Source organism: Papio anubis, chromosome 3, assembly GCF_008728515.1.
Source record: "Papio anubis isolate 15944 chromosome 3, Panubis1.0, whole genome shotgun sequence".
Lineage (NCBI taxonomy): Eukaryota > Metazoa > Chordata > Mammalia > Primates > Cercopithecidae > Papio > Papio anubis.
In genome coordinates, this window is record NC_044978.1 from 23,405,030 (window position 1) to 23,432,244 (window position 27,215).

Sequence of the window (27,215 nt, forward strand, 5' to 3'; positions counted from 1 at the left end):
TGCATGCATGTGTATGCGTGCTTTTCAGAGAGCTGGGTATTCTAGGGACTTTACTCATCTTTAAAAAAATCACTCATTGACTTGGAAGGGAAGCAAATAGTGAGACAGTGAGGCATTTTACTGTCCTGCAATCACACTATTGGTAAAAAACCTCCTTTTTCCCCACCAGTTAGGTCTCATTGATTGGAGATAGTGGGTTAAATGTATTTCATATTTAGAACTACAATTTGTCAAGTGCTGCTGGTGCTAGTATTAGGTATCTCTTTTTATAAAACATATTGTTTACAAAAAGCCCCAATTGTCCATCCTGAGATTCAGTAATTTATAAATTAAAAATAAAAGTAATACATGCAGAGAAAAACTTATTTTTATAGGACAACTGAATTTTTTAAAATGCTCAAATGCAGAACCAAGGATGTTTAAGCTGATGCTAGTCTCAAAATACAAACCACACAATTTGACAAAATGCCCCCAAAAGGCAGTAGAATACACATGTATGTTTCGTTATTGAAATTTCAACTTTGAGAGGTTACTTTACATTAGTGCTTATCTCTTTAGTATGTAAACTTCACGAGAGCAAAGATTGCTGCTTTTTTCTTTTTTATCTCGAATTCATAGTACTTAGCATGGTATGAAGTATATTAGCAGGCATTAAACAAATATTTCTTCAGTGAATAAATAAAATAAATGAATGAGTAAAATACATTGTTGTACTATGCGTTTTGGTTTGAAAATGGCAAAACTTATTATGAGTGACCTTTTAGTCCCAGGGAATTCAAACACAACTAATACACATATAGTAAGTATAACAATTGAAAACTTTATGAAAAATTTTTCATAAAGAAATGTTTCATAAAGAAACATTGAAAAAGTTATGATTCCCCAGGAAAATTTTCCTGTAATTTACTTTTAGTCTCAATTGTAGTTCCTTCAGGAATATCCACTAAATAATTTTTAGGGGAGGCTTCCATATTGAAGGCTTATTATCTATAATCCTTTCACTTTGTACTTTCTGGGCAGTCTTTCTGTTTAAATATTCTTAATGTCATTCCTTAAAGTAATTCCTCTTACACCCCTATTACCACTGTGACATCACCACTGTTTTTAATGTTAGCTATCACTTTTTTGTGGCACTAATTATAACATAAAAATATTACAAGGGAATATAGATGCACTTTTATATTTTGATGGAAATTTATTGTATTTAGCTAAATTTTTACAGTTGCTCTTCAAAAAAAAAAAAACTAACAGAGCTTTCAAATGATAATGCAACTTTTTCTTTGTTAGATTTGTTGTATAATTAAATATTGTGGCTAATATAATCATCCTATAATATTATTCAATAGAAGAAGCACCATTGAATCTATTTTTAAATATGTAATTTGCAAAATAGACTGAAGCATTGAGCACATGTTTAAAATAGTGTAAATCAGTTTAGTAACCTTCATTGCTATTTGTTTTCAGATGCAAGTATGCTCTCAAAATTTGATAGTTGAGCAAAAATAAAATGTTATATAAGTAACTTTCCAGATATGAGGACAACACAGACAGACAAAACAAGGTCAGAGGGACTGGTGAAGCTGTTAGCTTATATTCATATAGAAATATAACAACAGAAGCAATGTCAGTATTTACTCATATACCTCCAACCTGGCAATAAATAAAGATAAGTCCTGATGTTGGACCTTCTAAGTGCCTCAATCTGCGTAGAGTTTAATAGATCTCTTTTCAACTGCTTTTTATGCAGATACATTTCCACCTACAAGTTTTTTGAAGTTAGAAGTTGATATTCATGGTATTCATTTGCTGCTTAGAATATTGGATGAGAAGGAGGTCATATATAGTGAAGTGTGTTCACAGCCTTACAATTCCTTTGTTTTCATCCTGCATGGGTACTTGCATTAGGGTGTCATGACTGGAACTAGAGTTACGTGGCCAGCTTGGATTCAGGTTCAATATACTGGAGTGAGGGAAAGTTAGGCAAGTTGGAAACTTGACAGTGAAAATGTAGATGTCAGAAGAAAGTTTGGAGACGAATAATGCTATTTCACAAAATATCAGAGCCAGCATTCCCACTACTTGGTTCCTAATCTAATGACAAAGTTTCTCAGTTTTATAACAATAACATAAAACACCAAAAGCTAAATATTCATTGGAAACCAATTACCATGCATTGAAGGATAAAAACTTTCAATTCATTCACCGGCCACCTTTTTTCTCTTTTTGATAAATTCTTATTACACATTTGTTGTTGTAAAATAGAAAGCATTACTGCAACTCAAGTTATACATCTTTAGGAGGCAGTTATATTTTCTGCTTTCCTCCTTCCATACCTGATTTAACAAGTGGCCTTAAAAATTTTCCATAAGGCAAGTCTTATTCTTATTAGTAAATAATAGTTTCCAAATATTTGATAACTGTTTTAAGTAATTTATAATTTCACGCAGGGTTATACTCCCTCTAATTCTACATAAATATATAATTTAATGTTTCTTTTAAAAAATAAATTTTAACCTTACAAAAATAAAATTAGTTACTTGATGCTTTTAGAGATTTTTCTATATGGCAGAATGAAATTTGATATTTGAAGCTTATCACCAAAAATACAGCAGTATCACAAACCAAATAAAAGAGGCTAAGATATCTTAAAACAAAGTTAAGCAGAATTTGAATCTCATACTGTGACATATTAAAATGAGTCATACATAGCAAAAATCCAGCCATATAGGAATGGGATACTTGAGGGTTTTGGAAACACAATTGCTTCTCATCCATTTCTTTTAAAAAGTTATTTTGTCCATTTATGTTAAGTCACTATCTCCTGAATAAACTACAGTTATATTCAAAATTGACTTTTAAAAATAATTTAATAAAATCCAGTGAGAACAGTATTTTTTTTCTATGTATAGTCAGAGAGGACAATATGGGAGTTAGGATTTTGGCAAATATAAAGCACAACCAATATACTGATGTAGGGTGGAAAATAATTTAAAAAATTAATTTAATAAAATGTCTGGAGCAGTAACTAACAATTATTAACAACACAACAATGAAGCTGTCTGTATTTTCATTTAACAACACATTTAAGGCAAATGTTGAATTAATATAAAAATAATATGCGGTAAACTGATATCTGACATGATACAATAAAAATTAATTTTCATGTTGAAGACCTAGTTATGACAACATCTCTGTGTGCCTTCTAAATACCTAATTTCTCAGTGTGCAGAGCATAGCTCACCATGGCGTAATAAGATATCAATCAGAATATCCAGAATATTTCTTAATATAGACCAATACATTTCCCCTATCACATCAGGCAAAATAATTTAATATATTTATTTTCACAAAAGGTTCATACTAACTCCAAACTATAGTTTATTTTAAATTTCTAGTACTAATTCTGATTCTTAAAGACAGCTATCATTGATATTCTAAGTTTCATGCTGTTCTCGAAAAGAACAAAATGCCTATCTTGAGAGTTTTACTCTAATTCACCCCTAAAATTTACTTTATGTGGGAAAGTTTCACCATAAAAAATCTACTATTTATGTAGGTCAAGATTGATTCTACTACTTTTGTAGAACAAGCAGAGACTCTTATATAAGATAAACTGGGTTTCAACATCTAACTTTACACTGTGACTCTGGGAAGGTTAAATAAATTCTTTGAGCCTCACTTTCTGAACTACAAAACGAGAACATGATGGCAGTCCTCAGAGTGTAGCATGGAATTTAAAAAGAGCTAGTGCACATTCCTAGCACAGGGGTAGGAGTAGTATAGAACAGTATAGGTGTTAATGTTAATGATTTTTTCTCCTCTTCCCATTCCTGGCATATTTTGGCTAACTGGAGATTAGTGAGAAAATATGGAAGAAGTTACTGGAATGAATCAGCTCTACTAACAGGCTCATCTACATTGCAGGCAATAGTTATACATTTTCAAAGTAACATTCAATAAGATCAAAACGTTGGTTTTAAAAATGTATTTACATTTTACAATTCATATGCAAGAAATATTTTCAGGGCAACAATTTAAGAAAAAAACAGATAAGCTACATCTGTGTGTATAGTTTAATTTTGTAAAACTGAAAGAATATACCCAATTGTACTCAATGTTGTATGCTCATGGACAGGTAACAGAAACAAAGCTACCTCATACAGTAATCTATATTGACATCAAAATAGAGTTTCTCTAAAGGAAAGAGCCTTTCTTTAATGGGATTGATCATAATTAGAAGTTCCCATTATTTGTCCATGAAACCTAAGGAAGGTGCTATTTCAAATGGAATTCTAGTAGAACTTGGCACATACATTTTAACTTTTCAACCACCCATTACTTTTTACCTCTTGTAGTGCCACTCACTCAGACAATCACACATCTACATTCATTAATTTTAAAAACACACATGCCTTTAAAGCAGAAAATTCATCCTCAAATTACATTTTCTACAAAAAAAAGCAGGACACCTTATTTATATCCAATGCTTCAGTCATGGAAATGCATTTTCTTCAGAGAGCTGTTAGTTAACATACACTCTTATGTTCAACATTTCAACAGGTGTGTTTTAGGAGGATCTGTTTGATCATGTGCAAGAATTCTAAGGCATTATAAGTAGTTGTTCCACAGGACAAGGGTTACCCTTGCAATGATATACTCTTGATACATTTGACAAGTCGTTAGTCTTCAAATGCCACCAGCCATAGGGAGACATTCGTAGTCTACAGGTGGGTTGGCTCAAAGGTCAAAAGCTTGTTTAAAAAAAAGTTTATGGAATAGCACCATAAGAAGTCTTTCAGAAACAAACATTTTTTTCCAGCATTGCATTTTGAAAAAAATGAATCCCAGGAAGAGAAAAATGAAAGAGATCTTTCAGTTCTCACAAGACCTACTTCTGCTTCATTTCATTTTTAAAAAATAGATTAACCATGACAACATCAACAATAATAGCTACAACAATAACAGATCGACAACAAAGGAAAGACAATAGCAGCAGCAGTAACTTGAGTAATGAACCATCCAGACAGTCATTCAGAAGAATCCTGCTCACACCTCTTCGGCGTTTTCTCATAAGGTTCATAAGACATCACAGGCTTCTTGGATTTGGTGTGAAAGGCAGCACTTCCAAAAAAAAGAACTAAGTTTACCATTTCACTGGACATTTTCCGAGACAAAGAACTGATGTCTAGAATTTAACTGCAATAATAGACACCACTGACATTTCAAACTCATCAAAATGTAAGTACACTAAAGTGGTCTCAAGATCATTTGTGTTTCAGAGGTTAAGCTGGCCTGCAAGTGGAAATAATGAAGCTGAAATATCCCAGTTTCCAAACACCAGACACACACATACACATGGAAAGTACAAATCACCCTCAAAAGACTCCCATTTCACATCACCTTACATGGATCTGGTTTACACTGTATCCAAGATACAAAGTCAGCAATTATCCTAAGACAACCAGAATAGTGTTTTCCAGTTTATGACCTGCAAGATCATTTTATGTCCCCAAATCTTGACAAATTGTCAAAAAGAACACTGCAGGGTCACAACTCCTGAATTAAACTGTCTGAATTGTGAGGCATCGATTTCAAGCTGTGAACAAAAGCTTGTAGAGTCTTCCTTGAAGTATGTGATGCCCTTTCACCAGCTTTACTAATACCATCAAGCACGGAGTTCAAATATCCTTGTAATGCTGATGAAGGTTTCGCTGGAAACTTCTCTTTTAGTACAAAGATAATTCTGGTCTTACAGGGATTTTTTTTGTTCAAACTCTTTATATAAAACATTTGTGCCAATATCTTCAGTTTTTTAAAAAAAATATGTCTTCTCTCCATTATGCACATTCTTTTGTGTTCTGACAGAGGTTTTGGTGTTATTTTTTGGTATGTGTGGTATCTGGATATCTTATGCTTTTGTATCTTATATGAAATCCCTTCTTGTTGATTGTGTCATCAGTGTGGAAATGAATTAAAACTGCATCTCCAATTGAATAAATCTCTTCTGGGGGCTGAAGGAAAACAAAAACAACAAGCAAGTAAACAAGCAATAAAACGAATCACTTTTTCTTCAGTGTAATGCACGTTTGGGAATACTTTTCTTTGGAATATAATTTATTCCTCCCAACAACCTTGGAGAGTAGGTGTAATCTACTTCTTCACTTTATAGAGGAGAAAATGGGATTCAGAGAAGAAAGTGACATGCTAGAGCTCACACGGCTAGTCGGTGATGCAGCTGAGCTCTGAACATACATTATATTTTCTAAGTTCTGGGTACTTTTCTCTCTAGGACTTGAGTGTTTTTTCCCTAAGCTTTTAAGCCAAGTTCTCTTGATTTGCAAATCAGTAAAGTGAGGTTTAGAGAGTGTAGAGATACTAAATGCGTTTCAGAAGCTGCTCTGAAGCAGAGCCACTTCCAGAATCCACATCGTCCAGTATTTCTTGTTTTAATAATCTAAGCACCAAGAACCTTTTTCGTTACATTTCGGTTGTCATTTGGGCAGGAGTTCAACAGTATTACTGAAGCAATAGCTACTGGTAGACATTTGAAAAACTGGGACCAATATCTTCAGCACAAAATATGTATTCAGAAGACTATAAATATATAAATATTCATGCAGTGAGTCCTGGGGGAAAAACACAGAGAAAACCTTAGGTTTTTCTTTTCCTTATTTCTCATGGTGACCTCTTCTGACGTGTACCTGGCACTCCGCACCTGCACAGGTGACACTCTGCAATGGAACAGTATCTCTGTAGCATTGCCTGTGTACACACACCAGTGGCTGACCTTGCCACTGCCGCCAAATATATTTGTTAAGAAGAGAATGTGAATTAGAATGGTGTGCATATTCTTTGTTTCCTTTAAGCTTTAATTTAGAAACGTGACAGAATTGTCTATGGTGTGTGTTTAAATACGCTGCTGTTAGATTAAGTATTTAAATATTTATTGCATAATAAGAAATTAGAACACGGAAAAGTGATAAGAAATTATACCTACTGATTTCATCAGTTTCACCTGATATTCAGGCAAATTCATTAGAAGTGGAGAATTGATAAGGGAAGAGACATGTTATAATTTGTCAAGCCATTTATAGTACGATGTAACCTTATTTATTTTTTTTTTTGTAAAAGCATTGCCAACTTGTGAATGGTACATATATCAGTCATGAATCAATAGGCATCTTAATGGTGTCTAGGGTATCCTATTGGTGGTATATTTACCCCGGATCCACAGAATCGACCAAGCCCCACAGCTGTTGAATCGAGACCATCAAAGAGCTCCACATAGTCATAGCCACAGTCTGCTTCTTCTTCCACTTCAAACGTCTGGAAGGATAATTCAAGTCGAGAGCCCCGTTCTGATACTAACAGCCATTCACAGTCAACCTGCCCCGGGTAGTTGTTATCCCCAAACTGAGCATGTGAGTACAGATCTCTGGGTTTTGATTCTGCTTTCAATCGGCCACCACACTCTGCCCAGGAAAGAAAAATAAAACGAGTAAGGTCAATGGGCTTTAACGGGTCCAATTTAAATTTCAGTGTAGTTTCAGTGTAGCCCAGCCATTGTCTAACTTCTGTTTCTACTTCCAGTATCAGTTATGTTTTCCATAACTGAAGAGTCAGATAGTGTCATGAGTGCCCACCCAGGCCCCAGACATGGACGGCCTGGATTGGAATCTCAGTCCCAATGCCTGCGGGCCCTGTGACTCTGGGTAAGGGATGTCTTTGAGCCATGTTTTTCTCAAGGGTAAAATACAGATGAAAATAGTGGTACCAATTTTAGCGAGGTTTCAGAATTGACAACATGAAAATCACTTAGAATCTACCACTTAGGAACTCAATAATTTTTAAAATTGTAATACCTAACACTGTCTCTAGTCTCAAATAACTATTTTCATAGAGGAGACTCCAGAGTATTAACTTAAGTTTAATCGTAACAATTTAAGAAGCCCAAATGCAAAGAAGTGAGAAGTAACTTAAAATTCAAGAATAGATACAAAACTCCTCAGCGTGTGTTTGTGTTATATAGAACTTTCTATATAGAATATATACAATAGTAGTATTTTACTTCAACAGAAATATTTATCTCACTTGATGGGGAAAACCCTACATATATCATTAATTATAATTATCTTTGCAATTCTCGAATCTATCCAATGATAGTCTGTGTTTATTACAAGAAAAAATAGTAAATGCTCCTCACAGCTCCTTTAAAAAAGATAAATTAATAAGCACAGGCTCTACCAGTTATTATTGAGTGACCTTTGTCACTCAAGGTAAATGCACCAACGAAATAAGCAAGTGGGCATAAAATGTTTTAGTTAGTATAATTTAGAAAATAAAAGGTTTGAAACACTCTTCTCAGGAACAATTTGTAGTCAGAGCCCCAAAACTTTTCCTTTTTTTTGAGAAGAGCTCTCGCTCTATCATCCAGGCTGGAGTACAGTGGTGTGATCTTGGCTCACTGCAACTTCTGCCTCCCAGATTCAAGCAATTCTCCTGCCTCACCCTCCCAAGTAACTGGCACTACAGGCGCTCACTACCACATGTGGCTAATGTTTTGTAGTTTTAGTAGAGGCAGGATTTCACTGTATTGGCCAGGCTGGTCTTGAACTCCTGACCTCAAGTGATCCACCTGCCTTAGCCTCCCAAAGTGCTGGGATTACACACATGAGCCACCGCACCTGGCCAGAGCCCTAAAACTTTTTAATTACTGGAGATTAAATAAAGGCGGAGAGTCTACAATGCCCCACCAACCTATCCAAGCAAGTATGGTGGTTAGGAGGGAGATAAAAGAATGGGCTATGAAAAGTGTCAGGAGAAAGTAGAGTTTCTTTCTGTCCCTGTTTGTCAAGGATTGAAAGAGTTTCTGGGAAGCAGGAGTTTCACTGCTAAAATAAGGAACATCCCAGAAGAAATCCAATGTGGTAAAATCTGGAGAAGCAAAACCACTGGACAGCCAAGTACAACTGTAACACTGTCGTGGTAGTCTGTGACCAGATATTCCTTCGTGAAGATGGTTAGGCAGCTGAAATTCTAAATTGGACTTTTCAGATTTGTATATAGTTTACCCATATTGTGGTTTGGTGATTTTTAAAAAACAAAATGTTTCTGAATTATGGGTATTGAACCGCTTGTCTGAATTCATGTGTGCCCAAGCAAATCTATGGGCGTTGTCGTAAACAACAGCAAATTCAGAGACCTTTATGTGACTAACATATGAAGGAACTTCCAGCTAGGGTTCCAGTTACAAGAATGACTTCCCCATTGGGCTGTGTTACACGGTGAATGCAAATGTCCCTCCGTCTTCCAAATGATAGATGAGTATCTCACACAACCTACTGATAGAAGTGCCACTATTACAAATGTATTTATGTGAGGAAATAGTCCTGAAAGCTGGAATACCAATTACCCTTGGGATTTTATCTCCCAAGTCCCACAAACTGGAAGCCAAGCATCCTCCCTTTCCCAGTATGGAGCTTTTCTTATCTCAGTAACTCCAAGAATTATTTGCCCCTTCATGGGATGGAACTCCCAGTCAAATTGCCTGGCTGCAAATCTGGCTCTGTTCTTTACCAGCTGGGAGACTTTTTCCCACACTTTCATTTCTAAAAAGGGAATCATACATAGTACTCACATCATAGGGTCCAGATGAAGAGTGCATAGGTTCATATATGAAAAATGCTTGAAAGGTGCCTGGCATAGTAAAACCTATATAAACTTAAGCTACCATTATTATTGTTATTATTTTCCTATGAGCATATGCAAATGCCATCATCTGTACTCTAGGATCCACTCAGGTATGAAATGAAAAACCCAGAAAAATGAACAACAATTTAAAGCACTATTAATATTCTATTAGGAAGGAAAAATTCTACTTTTGAAGGCCAGTAAAATATTTTGTGAAAAATATTTCTGAATTCAACATATAAATATGTAAATCAGTGTAATCTCATTTACAGATTTTTAAAAATTCTACCTCTTCTCCAAGTTTGAGTATTGACTGATATATTTTGTTTTCAGCTTTTTAAACTAGCTTCGGCACTTGCATTACTTTTATTCCACGGCCCAGGAAGAGCAGCCGGGGAGGACCTGGCGAGCTGGTGCAGGCAGCCTTTTGTGTGCCTGCCTCACGGATATAAGGTAGCATTACAAGGACCAGGATCCAGAAGAAGCAACACTCTGCCAGCCACAACTTGGAACAAAAATCAAGGAAGAATTAAAGAAATTAAACAGAAGAGGAAAAATGACTTCACAGAGGCTTTATGAATCTGAAAATCACAGGAAGGTGTCTTTATGGGACTTTATTAAAAACTTCTAGAAAAACGACCTATATTTAAAAACAAATGCCTTAAGCTGCATTTAAGGACAACAAGAAGTTCTGCGCCCCCCGCTTTTGCGTCCGTTTTCTTTTATCTGTTGCAGTGCACACCCTCATTTCTGTGGATCACTGCTCAAACTAATAAACCTGGACTTAATTTCTAACCGTGACACACACACACAAACACACACACACCCTATGACAGAATTCAGTCCACAGGAATTAATGTTCTAACCATCATTCACTCACACACACACACACCCCATGACATAATTTAGTCCACAGGATGAATTTGTAAAGAATGAAATGAACATTTGAATGCTATATGCAAAAGAGGTGTGATTTTATTAAACTGTAATTACTGTTGCACCAACCTATAATATGCCCTGAGAAAATTCCAGAATACAATAGGCAGCCTGAGGGCAATTGCTTCTGGGTGTTTTCCAGAATCCTCCTGGCCATTCAAGCAATGGTCAATAGGTCCTTTATTGTAATAGGTCACTTTAAAAGATGACTTTTAAATACGGTGAACACATTTTCATCGAAACTACCTATTCATTTACCAAGTCAGAAAAATATAAAACCAGTTATTTACTATGTTGGCAATAGCATTTTTATATCATCTAAAGAACAGCTGCCAAAGCAGTTCTTACAGAATTCTGAGAAATGGAAAATGAAGCTGAAAAGGAAAGGTAAAAAGGAGGGAAGAGAAGCCTATGGTGAACTTCATTTTAATTTGGAAAGACAAGTTTGTTTATTTCCTGGTAAAGTATTAAACTCCAGGAGAACTCTTGTAATTTGACCTATAAATGCTTTTAGTGAGCAATCCAGTTTAATTGATTTAGATCAAAATAATTTCCTTTCCAAAGAGTTTAATAATATATTACTTTATTTTTAAATGTCATTGACACAGAATATGATGTTTTATATCACAGAAAAGAAGTCCCAAGAGACAATATTTTGATTTTAAAAATTATTTTCTCTCCATGTTTACCCCGTTTTTGTGTTTTGTAGCCATATCCTCTTAGAACTAAGACACAGGAATTTTTTTTTTTTTTTTTTTTACTAAAGATTTGCTTCCTTTAATTAAGTTATTTAAGGCTGGAGGAATATCATTTGTTACCTATTAAAATAAATTTGGAATTCGAATTTGAGCAAACTGTCAGAGGAAAAAAGAACTCTTTTCAATTAAGTCCATTTTCCGTGGACTTGTTTTTTTAACTTCTAAAGAAAAGCAGCCATAATTACATATTACATTTCTAGTCACCTAGTTTTAAAATTCATAGTGTTAGAAATTTCTCTTGGGCATAAAATTAAAATTGTATACAAAAATATAAATTTATCTAAGCAAATGAAACTATATACTTAAAGGATCCATCAAAAATAGCCATCCATATTCTAGAAGACAGTAAACAATGAATAAATGCTTTATACGTGTAGCAAAGGCTGACAGATATGGTACTGGACTTGGCTGTCTTGTCAGCAGAAATTGAAAGATAAACTGAAAATCCTAAGTTTAACTTATCAGACTGTAAGCTGTCAGTAGACAAGAATTCCTTCTATTGTCTTAAAAATTCCCACACATTTACATTGTCCAAAGCAGATGCAAAATAAATATTTGGTGAAAGAGTAGAATAAATGAACCTGTTAAAGAGACTTTGAGGAGAAACAAAAGCAGACTTAAATAAGAGTATTTCAACATGTATGATTACTAGAAAGTAATAGAAAAAAAGAGGTCTACCAGAAAAATTCCAACCTAGCTGAAAAAACAAACAAGTGATATCAAAAATTTTCAGAATAATAAAGGAACAGGAGTTGGGAAGTTGGGACTCTAATTTCAACTATTACTAACTTCTTGTGCTATTTCAGTTACCATTAAATTTTTTAGCCTTAAATTTCTCATTTCTGAAATGACAGGGCAGGCTTAAAGAATATCCATGGCCTGTTTTGCCTAACAAATTGTGATTGGGGTTCCTCACATGGTATCTGAATGGTTGTGAATGAAACAGGGAAATAAAATGAGCCTAGTCACTTCCATACTTTGAAGAGATTTGCTTAATATTTCTATAAAGAAGCATTCAATCTTCACCTTATAAGAATGATACTTTTATATTCATTTTCTTCCTAATCCAAAAGTTTTACATGAGAAAATATTACTATAGTAGGAAGTACATTATCTTTGGAGACAATCAGAATTAGAATAAAACCCAGGCTTTGACACTATTTTAGAAACTGCAAATTAATCGTCCAGATTTTCACTGGCTTCATCTGCAAAATGAGGATGATAGTATCTATGTCACACAGTTCTTTTGAGGATGCAATCTATGTAAAGTATGTGTGTAAGACTAAAATGCCCAGTGCATTCTCTACCATTGGATCATAATACATGACCTCCATTAAGATAAAATTAGATCCTCTTAGTGGAATGTTCATCACAATACAAACACTGCAAATGGCGTGCATGGGAAGAAGTCATGCAAATTAGGGAGGTATGGAGTTTTACTGCTGTAGGTAACCTTGGGATTATTATTTTACAGATGAGAAAACTGGGATTCAAAGAAATCTTTTCAAAAGTTTCCTGCTAGCTAAGGGTTCACTTGTAGCAGGAACCCAGATGTACTGACACACTGAGACATAATAGAACCTCAGTTATCCTGCTTACAAGGGGTAAAAAGAGACAGCATAAAAGTAAGTTTTTATAAAAATGAGTAAGAAAAAATAGATAATCTTAAAATACTGTATCATCAATTATTTAAACAGTTTCGACAGCACATTTTCACACTACATTTTTGGAACCTATGATGACGATGTTTTCCAGAATGTGATGAGCTCTGTGCTATCAGTGAAACATTGATTAAGTAATAGGATTTTATTTTTCCACCCCTTCATTAGGTGACAAATTATAAGAAAAATATTGAAAGAGTAAATGCCAAATGTGTGGAAAATCTCTCATTAGCATGACATTTCTCTGGTCTATGTAAGATTTTCCTCGTGTGTAATATTTATATTAATCATAAGAAGTAATTAATTTGTATTATTGATAGAAGACAAATGATTACTATTATTAATCAGATTACTATTCTGACAATATCTTTATCACGGACTTCAGTATAAATCGAATGTTCATAATAAAATGAGTGGAAAATAATGTTGGATAATGGAATAGCTAAAATTATGAATTACAAAACAAAGTGAAAGAATAAAAACAATCAGCAGAAATTCATGACAAAATTTCACTAAAATTATTTCATAGATGAATTTGTACGTTTTTATACTGTGTTTTCCAAGACAAATTTCTCCCATGTATCAATCTTTTATGCATCAGCAATACCACTAGGTGTCAGTACAAGCTAAATGACCAGTTAATATCTACATTTAACTGATACATTGTCTTCACTGAATGAAAAGGGGACATTCTATAGATATTTTATGGAACATATAATGAAACTGTCTCCAAACTATAAATAACATTACTCTATATTTTTGTCTAAAATTTTTCATATTTTTTCTAAATTAAATTCTATTTCTTTAAGATTCCCAGAACAGTTAGTTGAAATGTGTAAGAGTAAATTAGATTGTAGGATTAGGCAAAAGATCATGTTGCCTACCAAATAAACAAAGGAAAAATAGAGGCTCTGTCAAACATATCAGTCTTAAACTTATTTATAAAAATATATTAATGTAAAATCTAGCTGATCAGATAGGTTATTAGCTAAAACATACATTTTTAATATCAAGCCATAGATTTCTATCTGTTAAATATAACATAAAAATCAAACTGCTAATGTTAATATGAAATACATTATATGAATATTTCGGTACAGTTCTACTTAAACAAACTGCACTGATCACAAATCAGGCAAAAGCTATTGGGTCTTCCTAAATGCTCAAGAACTGCGAAGATCTTTAAGAGAAACACAACTCGAATTTGCTGACCTGTAGAATGTGTGGCTTGAAAGCCTTTTCTTTGAACGGATGCATCAGAAACAAACCGAACAAACATTTTATTTCCAGTAGCCACAAGCGGATCTGGTATCTTGTTGCCACATAGTCGTCCAAGAATTGGTGACTTTTCTGTTTCTCCATCAAATACTTCTAAGTGGTCATAAGCACATTCTTGATGCTGCTCAATCTCAAATTCACTAAATGCCTTTTTTAAAAAGAAGAAATAAATTTTTTTAAAAAAAACAAATCACTCAAAATGAGATAATTTTTGGGACAGAAATACATATTAATAAAATATGTTCAGGCCATACTCATAATTTAATACATTTAGAGCATTATTGAGAAAGACGTGAAATCAATAAAATACGTAATATCTGAAAAGACACAATGAGGAAAACAATGTAATAACTTCATAAGAAATTCCACTATTTGGCTATTAAAATTCTACTATTGGGCTATTTGGCTACTATTGCAATTCAATCTCAGAATTTAAACAGATTATTAAAAAATGGTATTTTATTCTGAATTTAATCCAAAGGATTCATCAGAAAATTTCAAGCAATCATATTAAAAGATTGGTTCCTTCTGGGTTTGATAATCATAGAACCCATTGGCCATTATCCTACCCTTGGGCACTTAAACTAAACTCAACAAAGTATTATCATACTTTTAGAAAACTTAAATGCAACAAATCTTCATAGTATAAATGAAAGGAGAATAACTTTCACTATATATTTCTTTATTTAGCTCTTACAAACCCTGTCATTAGCAAACACTGATAATACTTAATGCTAGAATATTTTTAATTTACTTTTCATGTAGATGGTACACTTATTTTAATATTGGACATCTTGGAGAGTTTGAATGTTTGGCTCTTATTTATGACATTTAAAAACTATTCTAATTTACCTGTGTCGTAATTTTCATCTGTGTGACTTAGCAAATTTAAAATAAAAAATAATTAAATGTATAGCACACTGTAGATCACAAAGCAAAGTTTAATTGAGATGGACTGAAAATAACATTGTCCAAACTATTAATAGTTACATAAATTACAGATTATTTTCCATTTCCAAAGGCTCTTTTCTTTCCCCAGAAAAACCATCATACCTTGAAGAAATAAAGCTGTGATTCCTACTTAAGTCTATAGAATAAAACTAAAATAATATAAAGAAAATAAACATGAAAAAGTATGAAATACATTTCAAACTTTCTTAAAATGCTATAATCCCTACAACAAAATATTGGCACATAAACTTTTAATAAACTTATTTTATTTGATACAGTTTTGCTGAAGTGATCATAATATTCAGTCTATTTGAATACATATCAAAAAAAAAAAAAAGACTACAAATTGCTCTGTCTCAGTGTGAACCCACTATCTATTCCATACCACACTACATCACCCACTATCACTTCTGACTTCGGAGGAGTGAAGAAAGAAATGAAAGAAACAATTCATGTTAACTAGGGAGTAGAAGAAAGAAATGGAGTTACTTAACAGAAGAAAGAAAAGGGGGAAAAAAGCTGATCTCTCTTTTGTCTCTTTCCACTGCACTCTACTTAAAAAGTAGAAATAAAACATGTTATAACCAACAAGTATTAGAGTAATTGTTTATTATAATCATGATGGATGAAAAGGAATGCTTACTTCATTTGAAGAAAGACGCTGGCTAGTACAAAAAGACTGAACATACCACAAAGAATCTCACTGGAAGGAGAAGACAGAGTAGGGAAATATAGTGAACAAGGAGACGTCAGTAGAGTCCATCTATCCTGAAGCACAACACACAAAGCAGGCGATAACTGAAGGAATGTGTCAACTTGTTACTCTCTGTAACCCAGTAGAGTACACACATTGAGTGGGATGCAGAAGATCCTGAATAAGTATGTGGATGTCTGCGTAAATCTGTCAATGTATTTACCCAAAAACCTAGCTGACGTTTATGGCCAACCTCAAGTATGAAAATTCTACAGACAGGGCCTACTAAATCTCATTTTCTGCCTCTCATGAAATAGCAGTCTGCTCCTATTACCATTGCGTACATATATACATTCCTAACATCGGTTTGTAATTGATAGGAAACCACTATGAGAAAATTGGCTTAACCGCACCTAGAGTTCTTTATTAAATATGAAACTAAGCTTCTGAATTATAAATGTAATGTAATTTCAAGAGGAAAAACATTGGTCCAGGAAAAGAATATCTAAAAACCACTGCATGTTGAGCAAGTATCTCTTTCGATTGTGATTTAAAGTCATTTATCTGTAAATATACAGATCAAATAACCAGGGAAACCTGCTGTGTAGAAGAGAGTATTTTAAGAAAGTTGGAGGTCATGGCATTCTAAAGTATTTACTATAAGTAGTGGCTAAAGCTGGGATCAGAATTTACAGACCACACATATTCAGTCCATTGATTGGTCCATTGAAGACTGAATGAGTGAGATAAATAGGTGATATTTTTCTTCCTAATGAAATGCAGGATGTCTAGCCTAAATCATAACATCTGTTTAACAGAACCAAGCAACACCACACAAAGTGGCATTGAGCTGGTGGGCTGGGGGCCATAGTGACAGCTGGTCTGGTGCCAACTGGCTACAGCTCTTTATCAAATTACTAATGGAATCAGACTGAGTCTCTAAGAGTCAAATTAGTCAAAGGTTCCATAGTGACATATACTCTAGTGATGCAAACAACTCTCATTCATTAAGGTATTAATGAATTTTCTTTTTGGAATAGGTAGCAACTTGTTAGGTCAAATGCCAAGGCTGGGTGGTTCTTTTCCAGAAATCGGTCTGAACTGAAAGTTCCACCACACACAAGCAAAGTTGTGACTAACTCACAGGCTGAGATCTCGGAAGCCTGCTCCTTGTATAGTAGAGATACCCACACAGAGAACCTTCCACACACAGTGACTTTATATCAACAGAAAATATTTCCAGGCCACAGAAATGTATTATAGGAACTCTTTGGAGAGGAAAAACTTCTAAAATATTTTTCAGAGTTCATAATGATAAGGCGTGATATGTCATGTATCACTTTATTCTACAACAGAAGCCGAACCATGAATCTCAATATCTAAATAATAAAGAATGTGCACATTTCCAGCCACCAGGAACCAATGCCGCAGAAATGTCCCCAGAAGACACTACTTAGGTTCCCGAAAAGCCCTGTAAGTTCACAATGGAGACAGGATAGCTGGCAAGGATGAATGTATAAAGCTGTAAGGAACTCAGATTTCCACTCTAACACTACCTTCCTTTGGTAGACTTAAATATTTTTCTTAAGTGTTGAAAACTTTGCAAGTATTTGGGTATTAAAAAACTTTAAAGCATACTCATTCCATGACTATATTTCTATAATTTTAGGTTACTAATCTAGGTTTTAGAAAGGCCAAAAAAAAAAAAAAAGTGACTAACCATGGGCCCTAGTCAGAAATCCTAATGCATTTCCCACAAGACAAGCAAGCTAAGAGATTAAGGAGTCCAATTCAAAAGAAATAAAATTGAACTCTCGATATAGGCTGTGGAAATAATAACTTTACTTCTGGAACACCCAAGCAAGACTAATTACCTGGCTGGCCCCTGGCCAGGCTTCCAGACGCTGTTCACTCATATGAACATCTGTAGAGGTTCTTTTATTAAAAATACTGGAGATGGCTAAAGAATGAGGCCTTACAGAGTAACTGCATATATTCACAAAGGACGAGATAATAAAATGATAGCACTTAATGCAGAAATAAAATTTAGCAAAGGTGAACATTTAAACTAAAAGCATTAAAGAGACTGTTGCAATTTGAGCAACTGTAAGATAAGCTTTAGAGGTCCCTAGTCCCAGCCATCTTTCACCTTTTCCTGTTTTTGGTAAAAACTGGCATTTGGTTTCCCACAAAATATGTGAAGGATTAGAGGCCACTGGAAAAACATGGCATCATGGAGTACAAACCTCAGTCTCCTGATTCAAAAGAACCTTTCTTCTCCATGAGTGCTCTATAACTGTGATCAAATATATTTTTATGGATTTATGATGGATAATTATTTAACAGTTGTAGATGTTTGTGTTTTTTAAAATCCCATATATAAAGCTATAATTTGTAACTGTATGTTATTTAGCAAAACTCAAGGATATGATAAATCAACTAAAAATGATATAAGCACATTAGCTTATTGCAGTATGCTCGGATGCCTAGAACTTTGTTTGTTAGTATTTTGTTTTGAATGAACATTAATTCAAAATATAAAAAGGTACTACCAAATTTAATGATCAGTTGAGTCTTTTAGAACCAAGACAGGATAAAAACAGGGATAACAGATACTTGTGACTGCAATTTCTTTGTACTTTAAAGCTATAATCATTCAGTCAGTACCTCATGATTAAATAAACACACACATGCATAATAAAAACAAAGCAAATGTGTCTTTTGTGTGTCTCTGCTGTAGCAGATTGCCAAACTCAATGCCTTAAAACAACACAAATTTATTCTTCTACAGCTGTGGAGGTCAGTAGTCTAAATTGGGAAGGCAAGGCTGTGTGTTTCTAGTTCAATTCTCCTCCCCTCGAATCCTGGCAGCCTTAGTGATTTGCTTTACCAACAGAATGTTCCGAAGTAATGTTCAAGGGCTTCTGAAGCTTCCACGGCCTCTTGGGACACTTTGGGGATCCAGGATTGACAGAAAAGAGTCTGGTTCCTTTGAGACCGCCATGTTGCAATGGTCACGTGTGGGTGCTACAGTTGTCCCTGCTGACTCAGGCTTTTAGCCCTCCACATCAGGATGACAGACATATAATTGCAACCACCTCGACCCTTCAGATATGCTTCCAGGTGAATCAATCAATGTCACATGCAACAGAAAAATTACCAGCAAAGTACTACTTGAATACTGATGCCACTCCCTCAAACTATGAGATACAACAGTGCTTGCTTTAAGCCATGAGGTTTTGGGCTATTTTGCTATGCTGCAGTAGATAACTAGATCAGTGCATAAAAGGTAATAACTGCATTATAATGCCTAAGTCTCAATATAAATCTACATTAAACTGACTCTGATAGTTCAGTTCTCATGTTAATGTACAATAATATATACTAGATTTAGATAATCATACTGTAAACTGAATATACATATGGTGAATGAACATCATGCACATGAATGCTCCTATCTCACAAAGGGCACATAGGAATTTTATTGTAATTCCTGTTATCTATAACTGCTAGATCATCTAAGTGTCTTTTTGAGATTATAGCCTTATAACCCAAATTAACCAAAATAATTGTGATCTCAGACACAGTGAAAGAAGGCTTGTTTATACCTATCAGCCACTACCTACATGTCACTCGACAAAACCATACATCAAGTTACAGGACAATTTGGGTTAGAAAGTACAGTAGGCTTTCAAAATTCATAAACTATGATTTAAAAAATTATCTCATAAAATTGTCTTCAGTGACAATTTTCTTTTCCTTGCTTCTAAACTGAATAGGGAACATGTAGAAATCTTGTGTTATCCTGATACCAAAACCAGACAATTACCCAACAACAGCAACAAAAATCCTGAAGACCAGTATCACTAATGAACATGGATGAAAAGCCTTCAACAAAATACTAGCAAACCGAATTCAACAGCACATTGAAAAGATCATTCACTATGATAAAGTGCGATTCATCCCAAGGATGCAAGTATCGTTCAACATATGCAGATCTATAAACATGAGGCAAGACATTAACAGAATGAAGGATAAAAATGATCTGATCATATTAATAGAAAAAAACATTTGGCAAATTCAATGTCCTTTCATGTTAAAAAAAAAAAAACTCTCAACAAATTAGGCATATAAAGAATGTGCAACAACACAATAAAGACTATGTATGACAAACCCACAGCTAACATCATAATCAACTGAGAAAAGCTAAAAGCTTTTCCTCTAAGATCCGAAATAAGACATCAATGCCCACTCTCACCACTTCTATTCAGTATGGTACCGGAGGTCCTAGCCAGAGCAATTAGGCCATAGAAATAAAAGGCATCCAAATTGAAAAAAAAGAAAAGTTAAATTATCCCTGTTTGCAGATGACACAATCTCATGAAGAGAAAACTCTGAAGACTCCACCAGAAACCTATTAGAAAGTAATAAATAAATTCAGTAAAGTTGCCAGATATAAAATCAATAGGCAAAAATCAGTCACATTCTTATTTACTAGCAATAAACTACCTGAAAAAGAAATCAAGAAAACAATACCATTTACAACAGCTCCAAAAATTATAATACCTTGAAATAAACTTAACCCAGTAAGTAGAAATCTCTACACTGAAAACTATAAAACATGGATGAAAGAAAACACAAATAACATTTTTTTTCAAAGGAACAGAAAAAAAACACTAAAATGTGTATGGAACCACAAAAAGACTGCATAGCCAAAACAGTCTTGAACAAAACAAAAACTGAAAAACAAAAAAACCAAAGTTAGAATCATCCTACTACCTGACCTCAAAATATACTACAAAGCTATTGTAACCAAAACAGCATAATACTGGCATAAAAACAGGCACATAAACTGACAAAACAGAATAGTGAGCTCAGAAATAAATCCACACATTTACAGCCAACTGATTTTTGACAAAGATGCCAAGAACACACGATAGGGAAAGGATAGTCCCCTCTTATCGTGTTGGGAAAACTGGATATCCACATGCAGAAGAATGACATTAGAACCATATGTCACACTATATTGAAAAATCAATTCTAAATGAATTAAAGACATAAATATAAGATTCAAAACTATGAAAACTACTAGAGGAAAACATAGGGAAAAGTTCCATGACATTGGTCTGGGCAATGACTTTTTGGATTTCACCCCAAAAACACAGACAAGGAAAGCAAAAATACACAATGAAATTACATCAAACTACAAAGCTTCTGTACAGGAAAGGGAGCAACCAACAGAGTGGAAAGACAACCTACAGAATGGGATAAAATATTTATGAACCATACATCTGATACCATGCTAATATCCAAAATATAAAAGGAATTCAAACAACTCAATAGCAAGGAAACAAATAAACCTATTTATGGGCAAAGGGCTTGCATAGACATTCCTCAAAAGAAAAGACACAAAAGACCAACAGGTATTTGAAAAAAATGCTCAACATCACTAACCATCCAGAATATGCAAATCAAACCCAAAATGAGATATCACCCCACACCTGCTAGAGTGACTATTATCATAAACACAAAAGATAACAAGTGTTGGTGAGGATGTGGAGAAAAGGGAATCCTTGCATACTGTTGTTGGGAATGTAACTTAGTACAGCCATTTGAAAAAGTTGCAATAGAATTATTCGGCCGGGCGCTGCGAAGTTCGCCTGTAATCCCAGCACTTTGGGAGGCCGAGGCAGGTGGATCACGAGGTCAGAGATCGAGACTATCCTGGCTAACATGGTGAACCCCCGTCTCTACTAAAAATACAAAAAACTAGCCGGGCGTGGTGGCGTGGCGCTTCAGTCTCAGCTACTTGGGAGGCTGAGGGGAGAATGGCTGAACCCAGGAGGCGGAGCTTGCAGTGAGCCGATCACGCCACTGCACTCCAACCTGGGAGCACAGCGAGACTGCCCAAAAAAAAAAAAAAATAGAATTACCCTATCACCAGCAATTTCACAACTACTGAGTTTACATCAAAAATAAATGAAATCAGGATGTTGAAGGAATGTCTGTTGATCCCATGTTCACTGCAGCACTACTCACAATAGCCAAGATATGGAATGAACCTAAGTGTCCATCAGTGGATGAATGGATTACAAAATGTGGTATATATACACAGTGGAGCCACTAAATGAAGGAAACCTTGTCATTTGTAGCAACATGGATGAACCCGCAGGACATTACATTAAGTTAAATAAGCCAGGCACAGAAAGATAAATACTACATGGTCACACTTATATGTGGAATCTAAAATGATCAAACTTAAAGAAGCAGAGAGTTGAATGGTGTTGACGAAAGGCTAGGGTGGTTGAGATGGGAAAGGGTTGAGTAGATTTAAGTAAAAAATACAAAGTTTCAGTTAGATGGAAGGAAAAAATTCAATAGAACTATCATACAACATGGTGACTTACAGTTAATAATACATTATACTCTTAAAAAATGCTAAGATAGTGAATGTTAAGTGTTTTTTCCCCCACAAATATGATCAAAACATGAATAATACATATATTAATTAGCTAAATTTTGTTATTAAACAATGTACATGTACTTCAACATATCACATTGTACATGGTAAATACATGCAATTTTATCTGCCAATTAGAAAACATAAATTGAAAAAAGAAAAAAAATTCTTTCTTATTTTCCCACCCTACCTATAGAAAAAGGAATATCAATCCATGAATTGTGAAGAAAGCTCCACTGTAAACATAAGGACCCAAATGTTTTCTTTGCCTTTCATCCCTGCCCTTGCCCATAATGAAGCCAGTTGGTAACCAAGTATCTACCAGGAGCTCTTGACCTAAGAGGATTAAAATGTTTCATAATTGTTCAAGTTTCATTGAACTCGTTTTCTAAATTTCAGTTTTGGTTGAAATTCTTCCATAAAAATTAAAGATCTATCCAGGCATGGTGGCTCACTCCTGTAATCTCAACACTTTGGGAGGTTAAGAGGGGCAGATTTCCTGAGGTCAGGAGTTCGAGAGCAGCCTGGCCAACATAGCAAAACTCTGTCTCTACAAAAATACAAAAATTAGCCAGGTTTGGTGACAGGCGCCTGTAATTCCAGCTACTTGGAAGGCCGAGGCAGGAGAATTGCTTGAACCCCGGAGGTGGAGGTTGCAGTGAGCCGAGATTGCACCTTTGCACTCCAGCCTGGGTGACAGAGGAAGACTCCAATTCCAAAAAACAAAACAAAACAAAAACCAAAAAATTTAAAGATCCTAAAGAAATCAGGCAAAATGCTTTTATTTTACATATTGTAACATCTTGATGAAATTTCCTGTATTATAAATGTCAAAGTACATGGGTCGGTGATTGAATGGTTTGAACTGTTATTATAAAGTATTGTTCACTAAATGACTATTGGCTGATATCTGCAATAATAGTGATTTCAGTTTTAAAGTAGATAACACTAGATAACAGTTACATTACATGCAGAAAGGCAATCAGGGAAAAAAAGCAATTATAGTGTGAAAATGGCAAGAGTTAAAAAATATAGAACCAAAATGTTACTTGGAGTGGGTGGCTAATCTGTTGTGACACACTTTCTACTAACCCTGGCTCTTAGGATGCTATTGAGAGTCTGGCTTTATATGAACATGATCCGTGGGATAGGATGGTGGCAATCAATATTATGCTATGAATCAGAAGTTCTGGTGTGGCAGCAATGTGTGTTTTCACAAGCCTTCCAGGTAATTCTGACACATGCTAGCATTTGAGAAAACCTAGCTTACACTATAACTACTTCCACAAAAAACACAAATTCCAATTCCTAAAATAAAGTTTAATACTTGCGTTAAAGCTCTCAGTTTGCTTCTGAATATTACCTTCTTAGGATACCAGCAGGTATGACCATGGTTGAACAGACATGCTTTATGTCCTAATTCTCAAGTTGAATATTGGCAAGAAAAATAAATCCTGCAATTTGTGAAGGAACAGATTGCCCTTGAGTTAGATGGGATGTTTCAAGCTGAAAGATATATAATTGAGAATGGATTGAGTATTGCTATGTTTAAAACCGGGGTATATTAGGAGTTCTACTTCCCCTTGGATATAGAAAGCTGGAACTAGTTTTACTTCTATCCTGACAACAAGAAAAAGCCATGATGTAAAGTGTAAAAAAAAAAACAAAAAACAAAATCACGACATTGGTTGAACACACCAAAGCATGGAAATCACAGTAGTCTGAAGTCTACTGAATGTCAGGCCCTTCCAAGGAAAGATGTGACAGTGGCAGACTACAAGAGGAAGAGATGTTGGTATCATACAGCCAGCTGAAAAGCATTCTGATGAAATTGGTGATGGCTTGGTGAAGGTCATGTGTGGATGAGGGGAAGAGGAAACTATAGACACGAGGGGAGCTTGTACACACTTGCGGATCCTTTTCCATGGACCTCCATCTCCTGCTCACAAGAACATTTGTGGAAAAAGCAGGAGGTGGGTGAGTGCCTTCCCTCCTGTTTCAGGCTTGAGAAAGGGAAGTGGTCACTGCCACGAGAAAAGTCTGAAGCCTCATTGTATTTCTTCTTCAGAAAACACAGCCTTAAGTCTCTGAAGGAGAAGCAGAAAACCCTGCCACCCCTACGACAAAGGTACAGAGCCACTGCAGGCAGAGGAAATGTCAAAACAAAACAGACACAACAAAATAAAACCAAAACCAAAACCTACTACCCCTAGGGGAAGTCCTGGATTCAGGATCAACTACCAGTAACATTAGAGATCTTCTACCACTAGGAGGCTGAAAAGAAACTCTCTCCCAAGGAAGATTCATAAGATATATAGACAGAGTTTCACTGCCATGAAGAGAAGAAAAAGGATCACTGAGAAAGCTCAACACCAAGACCCGAACATGCAGGGCCTGCCCAAGGTGGAGTCTGTACTGAAATAATAAAGAACCCTTTGCCTTCACCACCAGACTAGCAAGCACCAAGTAACAAGCAACTGCCATCTATCACTGATAAAGACAAAAAAGGGTGGAGAGGAACGATATTTGCGCTGGGGATGAACAGAGAAGGTACGAGTGAAACAGAAGCATTGAGAAAACACCTCTTAAATCCCAACCTCCACCCGAAGAAAAAGGAATTTGAAGCCAGTGGTGCAATGAAGATAATAATAGAACAAGAAAATCCAATCTTGGCTTAATTAGATCCACCTAACACCCTTCTTCATACACACAAATACACTAATAAGCTAACACAAGAGATGCATCCGTTTCCAGACATAAAGTCTCTACTATTGCACACATAATGTCTTCTTTTAATTAAAAAAAAAATGAGACACAAAAGGCAAGAAAAATCAAACACTGCTAAGAGATGAAACAATCAACAGAACAGACCTGAGCACATGGCCCCTATGTTTATATCAAATGGAATTTAAAGGAACTACGAATTTAACGTTGATAAGTTAAAGATCCTAGTGAAGATGCACAGAATATGCAAGAACAGATGGGAGATTTCAGCAGATAAACGGTGTTATGGATTGAATTGTGTTTTTCTAAAATTAATGTTGAAGTCCTAACCCCCAATGTGATATGTTTAGGGACGTAAGAGACACTGGAGCTCTGTCTCTCTCTGTGAATACACAGAGAAAAGGCCATGTGAGTATACAGTGAGGTGGAGGCCATATACAAGTCAGAAAGAGAGGCCTCACCAGACACTAATCCTTGTTAATTACAACTTAATCTTGGACTTCTAGCCTCCAGAACTATGAGAAAATAAATTTCTGTCGTTTAAGCCGTAAGTCTGTGATAATCTGTTACGGCATCCCAAACAGACTAACATAACTGGAAACTATAATAAGTGAAACGTAAATGCTAGAAATAAAGAACATGGTAATAGAGATAAAGAATGCTTTTGACAAATTTATCAGTAGATTCAAGACAGCTGAAGAAATAATTACTGAATTTGAAGATAGGTCAGTAGAAATTACTGAAACTTAAACTCAGAAAGAAGGGCAAAAAATGAACCGAACATCCAAGAGTTGAGGAATAACAGCAAACAATCTAGCCCATAAGTAATTTGAATCCCAGAAGAGAGACAATGGCACAGAAGAATTATAAGAAGAAATAACAATTGAGAATTTTCAAAAATTAATGACAGACCCCACAATACAGATGCAAGAAATTCAGATAATTCTGAAAAGGAAAAATACCAAAAAATTATTAAACGGAAACATACACACACATAAACACATACACCTGCATACATTATATTCAAATTGCTGATAAAAAGAAAATTTTGAAGACAGCCATAGAAAAAATAATCACGACTTATGATATAATGATAAGATTTACCAAAGAAGTATGGAAAACGATGTAAGCCAGAAAAAAATGGAATCATTCAAGATGGAGAAAGAAAACTGTCATCCTAGAATTCTATATGCAATGAAAACAGCTTTCAAAAGTGTTAATGTACATACTTTATACCAAATATAAAAATAAGTTATTCAGAAAGAAGGAATATGATATCCAACAAAAATTTGAATTGAGACAAAGAAATGTCTTCATGAAAATCAATTTTTCCAACTCTCTTAAGAAAATGAACTCCTTAAAAGAATGCAGCCTCTATATTTCAGCCCATAAGGCTCAGGAAGTTACCATAAGGTTCAGGGAATCATCCTCTCAATCAGGACCTTGGACAGGACTGGAGAGCAGTTGAGTTCCTCTAGTGCTGTCTCTCAGCATTTAGTATCCTTCAACAGTGTGGCTGAAATGAACTGATATCTCTGTCTGGGAAATCACTTACAACTATGGAGATTGGAAGGACCTCCATACTAAGAATATGAATTTCTTGGCAACTGTCTCTGATTTTATTATAATGTATATAAATAAGGCCTTTTTATTGGCCAATAATATTTACTGAGGGAAGAGTCAACACAAGAAATTTTAAAATTAAGCTTATGATTGGACTCATCTAGTGAGCTACCTTGGACTGGTAGCCTCACTCCTCAGACAATTTTTGTCATTATAGTGCCTGCTGGGCTCTTTCCTGAGCCTTGTTAGTTGGCACTGCCTTTTGCTTCTAAAAACAACATATTGCAGGAAATTGTTAACATTTCTACATTTCTATATTTTTATTTCTTTAGACTATACTCTTCAAACACTCTGTGGCCTATAATGAAATTTAACATTTATTATCAGGTTATTATTTATGACCAGGCCAGAATGCAAAATGCGAAGAATGCAAGAGAGATGAGACATTATACTCATATTTGAATTACTCATGCCCGATAAAATGTGGGCAAAATCCAAGG

General features: G+C 34.9%; 1 protein-coding gene across 2 annotated transcripts in view; it reads right to left on the minus strand.

Annotated features, from left to right (window-relative positions):
• Positions 1–1,232: 1,232 nt before the first annotated feature.
• Positions 1,233–27,215, minus strand: part of TLL1 (tolloid like 1) — a 227,149-nt gene continuing 201,166 nt past the window's right edge. For both annotated transcript variants that reach the window (XM_031664179.1, XM_031664180.1), the window contains 3 exons: positions 14,258–14,471; positions 7,222–7,472; positions 1,233–6,011 (listed from right to left, as the gene is read on the minus strand). In XM_031664179.1, coding sequence (XP_031520039.1) covers positions 5,877–6,011; positions 7,222–7,472; positions 14,258–14,471 — 600 coding nt within the window. In that variant the 3' untranslated portion in view covers positions 1,233–5,876. The remainder of the gene's footprint in view (positions 6,012–7,221; positions 7,473–14,257; positions 14,472–27,215) is intronic.